The 11,197-nt window shown below is 43.8% G+C and overlaps 2 protein-coding genes across 7 annotated transcripts in view; both read right to left on the bottom strand.

Moving 5' to 3' along the window:
• LOC119328682 (putative E3 ubiquitin-protein ligase UBR7) overlaps positions 1–2,284 on the bottom strand; it is a 5,297-nt gene extending 3,013 nt beyond the window's left edge. Inside the window, exons 1-3 of one of the 2 annotated variants that reach the window (XM_037601661.1) lie at positions 2,007–2,279; positions 1,758–1,916; positions 489–749 (exon numbers count right to left, since the gene is read on the bottom strand). In XM_037601661.1, the coding sequence (XP_037457558.1) occupies positions 489–749; positions 1,758–1,916; positions 2,007–2,102 (516 nt within the window). In that variant the 5' untranslated portion in view covers positions 2,103–2,279. Of the gene's footprint in view, positions 1–488; positions 750–1,757; positions 1,917–2,006 lie in introns of both variants that reach the window. The other variant, XM_037601660.1, reaches the window with a different exon arrangement.
• A 2,512-nt stretch (positions 2,285–4,796) lies between these two features.
• LOC119328176 (spermine synthase-like) lies at positions 4,797–10,556 on the bottom strand. Of its 5 annotated transcripts, none has more exons than XM_037601196.1 (12): positions 10,436–10,556; positions 8,704–8,921; positions 8,547–8,591; positions 7,736–7,812; positions 7,524–7,646; positions 7,206–7,310; positions 7,051–7,123; positions 6,831–6,902; positions 6,496–6,691; positions 5,630–5,759; positions 5,461–5,535; positions 4,797–5,210 (listed from the first exon to the last, which is right to left on the bottom strand). In XM_037601196.1, the coding sequence occupies exons 2-12, from the start codon at positions 8,888–8,890 to the stop codon at positions 5,136–5,138; spliced, it is 1,158 nt and encodes a 385-aa protein (XP_037457093.1). In that variant the 5' UTR covers positions 8,891–8,921; positions 10,436–10,556; the 3' UTR covers positions 4,797–5,135. The 5 variants fall into 5 exon arrangements, with proteins under 5 accessions (XP_037457093.1, XP_037457096.1, XP_037457095.1 ...); XM_037601199.1 differs by lacking the exon at positions 10,436–10,556 and adding an exon at positions 10,092–10,314; XM_037601198.1 differs by lacking the exon at positions 10,436–10,556 and adding an exon at positions 10,055–10,314.
• Positions 10,557–11,197: the final 641 nt, after the last annotated feature.

Below are 11,197 nucleotides of genomic sequence, written 5' to 3' on the forward strand. Positions count from 1 at the left end.
GGCAAGTCAAGAAGCAAGACAACACTGAACACACAAATTCATTTGTTTTCTACTTTGCCTATAAATAAGCATTTTATGGGCTATATCAATATGTAGGCTTAGTTACAGGACTGATCAAGAAGAGATGCTCAGTTGCAAGTAACATAAGCATTTTATGGGCAATCATACTTCTAGGGGCGGAAAGGCAAGTGGAGAGGCAAGACAACACTGAAGATGCGAATTCATTTGTTTACTATTTTTACCCAGTAAGGAAGGTAATGAGTAATGACAGACCAAGAAAATAGCACATTGGTAAGGAAGGTAATGAGTAATGACAGACCAAGAAAATAGCACATTGGATGCTTGGTTTCTGAAAATCAAAACCTAGCAGCAGCACTCGAAAATAGTTCAAGGTATATGTGATACAAAATCATGCAAACTTTCATAAGAATCAACACCGGAAGCAGTTAGCACATATGATCCCCTTAAAAAAGTGTGGAAAGTAGAACCTTCTCCATAGAGTCAAGCCCAATATGATCCTCATGAAACCAGTCCTCACAAATACAGCACTGTATCATTTCAACTTGCTCCTTGGCTTCTGGATCAGGATAGGGCCTACTGCATGTGCAGTAGGAACCCTTGAAGTTCTGATTATAAGAATTTGCTGGATTTTCAGGATCTTTCTCAGGACTAAGTTTGCAGAGGTGACCTCCAAACTTTGAGTTGCCACAGTCACAACGAAAATTTCGCTTCGTCCAAAGTTCAACAACCTATAGAAAAAAAACAGGACAAACTTTCCAGGCATTAGTTGTATGCACAATTACAGATGAGGTTGCAGAAGATAGTAACTGGGAAGTCATCATGCTACATTTCCTAACTTCTATGTATGCAAATGAGAAACACACTGATTGGGAGAAAAAATCAAAACAAAATTATTACAGGTGATCTCATGAACCAATAACACAACACCATATTTTCTGCTAAAAAATATCAGCGTACTGAAAAGCATGGCATTGCCTGGTCCGATCTAACAGATATTACCAAAAACAAGATTCACCCCTAATTTTATATGTATCAACCTCCTGAATAAATTATCTACACCAGCAATAAATATGTGCACAATTTCAGCCTGGAGATGTATTTTAAAATTGTGTCATTCAAAGCTGAGAAGTGGATAAACCCATACAAGTCACTATCTAAGCACCATGGCAATTTTTGCAATGGTCATTGTAAAATACCAGGAAGGTGCTTAGTAAACTGGGATCGTAGGTTGACTGACTAGGATACTTTAATGCTAACTATTGTATGCTCCGTCAGTCGAACTAAACAAAATAAATCTCAAATGCACTGGCAGCCTTGCATGCACTTCATACGCAGCATAAACACTTCGGTTCTGGCAAAAACTTCACTGCTAGGAGCCTAGGACACATGACTGCTAGTAAAGCACCGAAAACCATGAACAATCTAGAGAACAGCATGTCTCAGCTCAGTACACTACTTAAAAACGTTTATGTATTAATGCCGATTCAGGTTCACCATAAAAAAATTTGCCCCTCATACACAACACATCATCGATCGGGAACAACAACACAAAGTTACTCGCAGGAAATCCAGATCCACATTTCCCCCAATATTAATCCTCCCCATTTCGTCAGCTGCTCACTTCTCAGGCCCCCTGTGAACGCTGATCCGGCTTTGTACTAGTAGAACTAAAGTTCAAGCGAACAGGAAATCTCCATTTAAAGCAAATGGCGTTCGAGAAGACAGGAGGGGATCACCTCGTGGCCGTCGTGGCAGGCGAGGCAGCAGGCGGTGCAGACCCCGGCGACGCCGTCGGGCACGCAGGTGAGGCAGGAGAAGACGGCCTGGCGCTTGAGGTAGCCAGCGTCGTAGGTGCACTCGTTGCCGTCGTCCCCGCCCAGCACCAAATCCGCCTCCTAGGGTTTGGCAGAGAAAAAGGTGAGCACCGCCAGATCGAGCTAAAAAAACGGCGGCGAAGGGCGGGAGCGCGTGGGGTGTTGGGTTACCAGCTCCTCGGCCTCGATGCCTTCCATGTACTCGCTGATGGTGACCGTCGGCTCCACCTCGTCCTCGAAGGCGGCGTCGGTCCCGTCGCCGGCCATGGCGGGCCTAGGGTTAGGGTTTGGTGCGGGGGATTGCGGAGCGGAGGCGCTGGGCTGGCGTGCGTGCGTGCGGGCGGGCTCGCGCGATTGGGGTTTGGGGGAGAGTTTCGGGGAGAGCAGATATGGGAGGGAGGAATAATGGCGGAGGCGAGATTTTAATGCGTTTTTTCGCCTCCGCGAATCTCCGTGAGCGAGGTGAGACCGTGACGCGGATGGGGAGTGAGGACAGCGGGCGCGGCTGGTTTAGGCTAGAGGGTGGCTGAGATGTGGGGCCGGGCCACGCGTCCGGTGGGTGGGTGCGGCATGTCAGTGGGGAGATTGCACTCGCTGGATGTTTTTTTATTATTTTTATGGAATATTTCTGTTTTGTTTTTAGAGGGCGGGAGGTGCGGCTTTTGGTTTCCCGCCACATCGGCTGGGCGGCCGCGGAGCTGGCCGTCGCAGGAAGCAACGCGAACAGAGTATGTTCTCCTCCCGAAGAGAAACCATGCACGCTGCTACACGGACCTGCCTCCGTCTTTCATCACGCGACAAGACAATAATAACCAAGATCATGGTAAATCTACAAATCCCACCGGCATAATTGTACCTCTTACCAAATTATACAGTGCAGATATTTTCTAGATTTATTTCAGGTTTTTCGACACTTTTTTTTTAGAAGTCTTGGAATTACAAACACATCCTTACAAAAGAAAAATACATCGAGATCCTTGGGGATACTGCAAAGACCCCCTTTTCCGGTCGGCCGCATCGATACGGTGTGTCCATGGATGAGGGTTGGGCTCGGATGCTGGGGCAGCAGCCCATTTGGTGGAAGCCGAGGTGCTCGTGGGCGGAGCACGCGGCTCGGGCGTTATCCGGTCACCATAGGCGTGTGGGCGGCATGATGGCCGGGGTGTGTCGTTCAATGGCGGTGTTGCGGTTGTCCGTAACCCATTTTGGTGATGGTGAGTGTTGGCCAGGGTGAAAACCCGCTCTGACTTGTTAGGCCGGCGGCGGCGTTTTGGCATCGTCACCTTCTTGAAGGCGTCTTTGCGGTATCTCATTTGTCGTCGTGCTGCTCCGAGGGAAACTCTAATCCTTGGATTGGACGGTGGCGACGCTACGGTGTTGTTCCCTTCCTGAAGGTGCCGTCTTAGAGCCTATTGTTCGTCATGCACGACTTCTCATCACGATGGCTCATGGCGGGACCCGACGACTTCATAGTAGCACTTAGTGTTTCACCTGATGTTTGCTTGGAGTTTGTTGGGGTGGTGTTGCTGTTTTCAGCGTCCTTGTATCCAGTCTTGGGCGTGTTGGTGTGTTGTGTGTGTTTGTATCGACTTGTTCGGTGATGGTTGCTTTATATATAAAGCGGGAGGGGGGGGGGGAGGGGGAACTTTTTTCGTCAATCCGACTGGGCCCAGGAAGATCTATCGGAGACATGCCTCCACACACCCTTCATCGGCATGGTGGGACGGGGATAACACAAGGAGGACATTATTCCAAACTGGCAAACGTCACTGGCACATCGCCCTGACCAAAGACGCCCACACCGTTGTACGCCAAAAACGGGCTAGAGGTTGAGCCTGTCCTCTTGCCGGCCCAACCAAGACACAGAGACTAACTAAATCGACCTAAAAGAAAACGCCCACACTGTACAATGCCAAAAGTCCAAAACCGGGCTAGAGGTCGAGCCCACTGCCATCTAATACCCCATCTATAGGGACCTTCGAATGTCGTAGACACATGCAACATTGCTGGCGAGCGACATCTATCCAAAATTGTCGCCGCCACCTGCCCCGATCCTCCACAACCGTCCAACCCTGCCGCATCAAACTCCGTTGTGGACAGATCCTCCGATCTCCCCACCGTCGTCGCCGTTTCGCGGGCTTTTCCCTTTGGTGGCGGTGAGAGGGGTTGGAGAAGCCGGAGGCGGCTAGGTCTTATGTGTTCGCGAGTCATGAGAGATTGCCTCGTACCCCTCAACGCTATTATTTTAGTGGTATGGCATGTCCGTCGAATACGACATGCCTAAGGCAACTCTGTCAATCTTAAGATCTTTTTCAATGTCAAACTGTGACGGAGTTTACAAAAACGTGAATATTTACAATATGAAATGTATAACGTATGAAAATATCTCACAATGATTCTAATGATGTTGATTTGTAATGTAACATTGATAAATTTTATATAAATTTGATCAAAGTTCAATAAATTTGATTTTGAAGAAATTTTAAATGCACTATAATTTGACAAAGGAGTACTTACTACAACGAGTATTTCACAACCTAAAACAAGAACCACTATTCTGATGCAAGGGAGCATGTGGCCATAGGTACTTTTTAATGGCGATGTATTCTGATGAGGCAATTCAATGGTTGAAAATGGAGCGATGTAGCCGTTTCTTATTGGTGCAATAACACAAGTAAGGGCATGTTTGGTTTGTGGACTAAGTACCACATCATCAAACTTTAGGCAATGTCAATCAGCATGTGTCCAGTTCATTGCCACAATATGGCTTGTCACACTTTTTTAGTTGTTTAAGTTTATTCCATGGGCTCAGTTTTCGCATGTATAGTTCAAAACTAGCTCCGTTCACTATTATAAGATGTTTTGGATATTTTCATATGGACATCATACAAACTGGAATGACACATTACAATGTGTCTATATACATTTGATTCAGACAAAAGAAGTCAGAACATCTTATAATAGTGAACGGAGGAGCACGTTAGAAGCTCATAACATAGCAGGTCCTGGTACTTGCACCACGAGAACTCGCGCAACAATGAAACATCATACATGTTACAGATAAGGGAAACACATCACACATCCCCTTCTGCTTGCTCCTTTATTCATCAACTGCAACACACCATACACATTTAGTGATATTACACCCTCAGTTGTGTCACGCAACTATGCTAGAGCACCACACAATCATGTAACTATTGAATAAAATTTGGTAGCAAAGGACAGGCGTGGAACGTGGATATACAGGTGCGGCGGGTCTCATCGGGGAAGATGGATAGCACACAGGTGTCCGCCCGCGGTCTAGGAAGCGGTAATAGCGCTGTCCCGCATTACCTTCATCTTCACTGGTTTTGCGGTTGGCTTCTCCGGTCTCTCCTGTCATGGGTTGAAATAGCAAGAGGACCAATGAGTATTCCATTGCAACAATCTGAATTTACTAGTCTGCAGGGTTTTTTTCCCCTGTGAATCACTAGTCTGTAGATCGACAAGAACTCATTTGCATGTCAAGTCTACTTGTTAGACATCAATGCTGTTTGCGAGGGATGAAAAATACAAAACACTGTAAGGTCTCAAAAGTCTATCAAAAATCAAAATGCACAAGGGAAGAGATAACTATATAACTTACCTTTTCAGTGGAAGAGTTATATGCCTCCAGCTCCCTCTTTACAAACGTTGGCAGAATAAAAGCAGCCTTATGAATCTGTTAAACAAGTAAAAAAACGAGTTGATGTCTAACAAGTAAAATTATTAAGCAAAAGAACAACCGAGGGGCTGTCAAAGGCAGAGGGCGAAACCTCTGAATTGTAAAATCTCATCTCTCGTCCATCTTTAGTAGCTCCTTCAATTTTCTCGATTGGATTCACAGGAGTTAAGAAGTCCACCGGTGGACCTTCCTTCGCACATAGCAAAAATCCAATGACACCACTACAAAATTAAGTATTTCGATGGTTAGCTTATATATATATATATATATACATGAAATGGGTACGCATATAAACAATGAGTAGCTACAGCTAACTGATAAATTACTTATACTCTGGACCACCAAATGTTAGGAAAAGGAAAAAACATATGCATCTCCGACATCGGAGTGCCACAACATGAAGTGAGCAGAGTCCACCTGCTAAAATGGAGATAGTGGTAAGGACTAAGGAGTATCCTAGAACTAGAAGGGTCAGTATGCTAATTGACTAACCGACAACCTATTTCTCCATTCAGTTCGCACAAGAACACTAGTAACTTATAATAAGTATTTCAAACGATCAATCTTTTTCCAGCTCCTGCTCAACCTCAAGAAAATTAGCTCAAAGTTTAGGACGTTTTGCCTACACTACTTTCAGTGCCAACAGCAGCAACATTAACTTGGTTGCAACAGATATATAGACGAAAAAACCTTACATTCTGTAATTGACGAAAATATGAGCATGATATCATCTCAACTGTGGACTGTGTTTTTCATATTATTTTTCTTTCAGGATGCTTCACAGGTAGTGCTAAATTGGGTGTGACTTTGTATTCCCAAATACGCTAGTTTCTAAGTATTCAAGATTTCAGCAGAAACTGAACAATAAAATAAGCATGCATAAAATATAACAACAAATGGATACATCGAAGATAAAGGAGAAAAGGCTAGAACAGATGATGCAAAGAAGTAGAGCACCTAGGATATGTTGGAACACTTGCCCAGGCATAGTGCACGCCACCCTTGAATACCTCTCGACAGATAGAAAGCATATCCTGGATTAGATGTGTGTGCAGCCACATACTTTCAGCTAGATTAGAAAGAACACCGCCAGGCTTTAAAGCCCTAGCAATTGTCTGAAAAAAGGGCTTCTCCACAAGTTCCTGAGCTGGCCCTGTAAATGTGACGTGAAAGAAAATTTCAAGTATCTAAACAAAAGAATCATGTAAGTCAACCCTACAGGAATGAAATTTTGATCTCCTTAATAAAATTAAAAGGGCTGCAGGTATGGTGTAGTAATAGCAAGAACTCACCAATTGGATCTGATGAATCAACAATAATGGCATCATATTTTCCTTCTGGAGAGTTTCTCAAGAACTCCACAGCTGCAAAACAAATGCAAGTTTGCTGTGAAATTTACAAAAGTCAAGACCAGCAGTCATCAGACGTGATGCCAAGTTTGAGATGCTATATAAAAAAGGGATTATGCCCTATGATCTGTTGAACATTATATAGAATAACTCTTTAACATACCATCACCAACATGAAGTTTGACACGAGGGTCTTTATATCCAACATATAGACGTGGGAAAAAATCTTTACAAACCTGCATCGATTTGAAGGCATACATCAGAATATGATTATTTAGATGATTACACTTCAAAGCAAAATCAAGAGATGGTTCTTACATCAATAACTAGCTGATCAATCTCACATATGTCTATACTCTCCACTGAATCATGCTTGGCTATTTCTCGTAGTACACCACCATCACCACCTCCGACAACCAAAACCTGCATGAGAGTAAAGTGAATCTTTTTTAGTATGAAGACTAATTCAGCGACTTTTAGAAGAATCTATGTGACCACTCCAAATAATTCAGTAACTGCACATAAAAAGAAGAATCTGTCTGCTGTAGTACTTGAGGAGTGCATGCTCCAGTTCAACTTAAATGGTAAATCCAATAAGTTGACTGCATATTTTATGGCTGAAAATAGAATACATACATTTTTAGGAGATGGAATTGAGCACAGTGCAAGGTGAGTAACCATTTCCTGGTATGCACATTCATCCTTGTCAGTGAGCTGAACAATTCCATCAAGCACAAGGACATTTCCATAGGTTGAAGACTGCATACACAATGTAACACGTTATACATTACTATGTCCAGCAGACTCAGACCAACATACATGCACACAATTAGAAGATCAAGAATAACCTCAAATACTAAAACTTCTTGGTATGGCGATTTCCCCTGGTACAAAATCTTCTCTACTTTCAACGAATGAGCCTCCCCTGTATAGAAGAAGCAACTCTGGTTACAACCCTGACCAGCTCAAGCAAGTAAGTTACTTCAGTATTATGCCGGGTAGAGATCAAGGAATTTTCGTAGACAATGCGCGCACTAGAAACAGAAGTTACCTGGCATAACCAGAGAAGTAAGATGGTGCAAAGAACTTCAAGCAGTAAAATCTATAATGCCGTTTCATAACTTCAGATATGTTATCTACTTTTTTTGCCTGAACGGGATGGAGTGTACTAAAATCTTCCAGGGACACAAATGTTGATCTTTCACGCTCGAAATCTACTTGGATAATGTGACCCGAAGTACAAACAGAAATTGCGAAGAAAAGTGAAACGAATATGGGGCGTTCAGTTACCATATCAACCTAGGATGCATTAGTGATTAGTCCATTCATGGAATCATTGCATTATTTTGTTGGGAAGCGATTGTTATTTTCTACCAGTGAGGCGATGCTGTACCAACAGATTCCATTCCGTAAACCAAACAAGTATTAAAAGCTAGGATCGATGGTATATTTACCATCCAGTTCCTTGAAGCAAACACTCTTACAGTTTCTGCTGGGAAAAATGTTAGAACAGATCTGAATGTTTACGAGCATTTTAGAGAAACTTACATCTGTGAAATAATTGTGACTTTCATAGTAAAAGGGACAGCATTTGCAAAAGGAATATTTGAGAAAAAACATGGTGAAATAACATGGATGGAACATGAATCAGGGAAATACCAGGCCACATTGGATTGTTGAAGTACTGCGCTTTGCTTGGTTTGCCTGAACATACAACAAATTTGTTTTCGAAATCAGAACAGCAGAGAATTTGCATGCCTCTGCATTTATAGTTCCTAGGAATGCAATAACACAGTACCAATCTGAACATACATACCAGAGCGTGACCGGGTTCCTGTGAACCACCCAGACACCACGGTAGCGTGGCACTTGGCCTCAGATTCCGCCACAGCAGCCTGCGCCTTGACACAGCAAGGAGGCAGTGGCTTGCAGGAGCCATCATCCGCACTTTCCTTTGTCTGTGCTGCCGCTGCAGAAACATTTCTTGCGCCTCCACCCTCCATGAACCCTGTTCCGCTTTAAGGTTCCCAGCCTCTGGATCAACAGATCAATATTTTTTTATGTTCTTCTTATAAAAAAAAGAGACCCCCCCCCCCCTCGCATTTCAGTTCTCAGCTGTCTTCCACTCCTCTACTACTTAATTAAACTGAAGTCAACAAGTTAGCATGACAATAGGGCATATGGATATGGTGAAACCAGCTCTGCAACTAGTGCAGGACAATGTCAGAGCACTAAATGCGATCTGGATTAGGTGCAAGGCTTGTTTTGCTGTTGTGTTGTGGTTGGTTTACTAATGTTATGATTGTCCCCTAACATATAAAGTATTCTGGAACAGGAAGTCTATGTGGAGCAGTTTGCATCCAATGGTGCTAAAGGATGGAATCAAAGAAATCCAGATTCACATTTACAGAAGGATTCAGGGCCTCTTTGATTCGTAGGATCCTAAAATCACGGGAATAGGAAAAACATAGGATTGGAATGTCATCGTCCTCTCAATCCTACAGGATTGTGTGTTATTTGATTGCATCATAGGAAAAAGATAAAACAAAGGATTCCTTCAAATAGGTTTAAGTTGAATCCTGTCGGAAGTAGTACAAAGAAATCCTTTGAAAAAATTCCTGTAGGATTCAATCCTATGAATCAAACAACCTAGGGAAAAAATCCTAAGGATTAATTCTCTCAAATTGAAAGTCCTTTGAATCAAAGGATCCCTCAGAATCTTTGAATGTAATCGTGTATTGCTAAAGTGAGGGATTTTCTTTTCTTTTTCTTTTTCTTTTTGAAATGAAGGGAAATTACCCCCTCAAAATCAGCAGCTGCTAAGAAAACAATTCGATTATCTTAAACCTCCGCAGAGCTTTAGCACGGACGCCTGTAGCCAACTACTAATAAAACCGGAAAATGCCGGAGACGTTTCAAACACAAATCGAAGAAACTATATAGAGCTACAGATAAAATCGAAGGGGAACAACAAGTTTGAACACAGAGAAATGCAGCGCTGCAGGCGGATCGAACCACCGCTGACACAAAGGAACAAGCACCTGGTGTGCGCCCAGAAGAAGACGACGGGGTGGCGGTGGCGGCTGTTAAATAAGCAAACAAGCGGCGTCTTTTCGGGCAGAGAAAAGAAAGAGATCTCCCGAGGAGCAGAGCAGGCAGGCTACAACCTCGGACGGCACAGGCAAACGAGGCGGCAACACGTACGCGAGCTCGCCGAAGCCGAGGTTTTTTCCGCTCCTTCCCCGCTCGGTCGCACGGCGTGGAAGACGACGAAGAGGAGGCGACAAGAAACATCTGCCCGTGTCCCAGGGCTAAATAGCCGCTTGACGGACGAGGAGTTGCCGGATTTAACAGCACCGACAACGGCGGAGCAATTTCGCGGAATCTGCAGGGCTAAATCGAAAAGGCTTTGCACAACCTCTAGCCCCCCGGAAAAGAGAACTTGGGCGCGACGGAGCACCACCGTGGTCCGGAAGTGAACCTGGACAGGCGCCAGAAGAAGAAACGAGTGCGCACCTAGCTAGGCTGGAAGCTTATGTGGCTCTCACCTGTTGGACGGACGCGCGGACGGCGAGGGGGAGGAGGACGACGACGTGCCGCTGCCGCCGCTGCCGGGAGAGAGTGGGAATGGGATGGGGCGGGGTGGGCGAGAACAGGAGAAGCTTAAATAGGCGATCATGCGCAGGCTGTGACTGGTCCTCTTCTTTAAAACACAGCGTAAATGTAGACGTTTGCACACATGTACATACTATAATATTTGGTCAGAATCAAACTTTATAAATTTGATCAACTTTGTAAAAAATATATCAACATCTACAATACTAAAGCTACATAGTATGAAAAATAATTTCATGATGCACCTAACAATATTGATTTCATATTGTGAGTCTTGATATTTTTTCTAGTATAAACTTAATAAAGTTAATAAAGTTTGATTTTGATCAAATCTTATATGCTGACTAAAAAAATAGAAAGAGTACATACACTCATCTTTATGAATGTAAGTATGCATACACTAATCATACAAGCACTCTAGAGTGACCGAAGCGATTAATTTTAAGATTGACAAAATCATCACATGCCTCGCAAATTCGCAATCCTTGCCTTCCGTGGAACAAAACATTGCCGCAAAGCCCGAAACAAGTTCAGCAAAGTAGGAACATCCATGTCAAATTTAGGACATGAATCCAAATGAACTGGTTCTATCACAAGGAATCTGATCGGTCGAGCTCCACGCACGCGTTACTGGTCCTCTTCTGGTACCACGGTAGGTAGATGCAGACGGGACGGGACGGGAGCACCAAAGAAAC

The sequence above is a fragment of the Triticum dicoccoides genome, chromosome 7A (genome assembly GCF_002162155.2).
Source record: "Triticum dicoccoides isolate Atlit2015 ecotype Zavitan chromosome 7A, WEW_v2.0, whole genome shotgun sequence".
In the NCBI taxonomy this organism is placed as follows: Eukaryota; Viridiplantae; Streptophyta; class Magnoliopsida; order Poales; family Poaceae; genus Triticum; species Triticum dicoccoides.

What these genes read in the sequence shown, in the direction of transcription:
- LOC119328176 (XM_037601196.1), bottom strand. Translation starts at nt 8,890, where the DNA reads ATGGAGGGTGGAGGCGCAAGAAATGTTTCTGCAGCGGCAGCACAGACA. An exon ending in AAGAAGTTTTAGTATTTGAG is followed by an intron (nt 7,647 to 7,735) that starts GTTATTCTTGAT and finishes TTGTGTATGCAG; the next exon opens with TCTTCAACCTATGGAAATGT. An exon ending in AGTGTTCCAACATATCCTAG is followed by an intron (nt 5,760 to 6,495) that starts GTGCTCTACTTC and finishes TTAATTTTGTAG; the next exon opens with TGGTGTCATTGGATTTTTGC.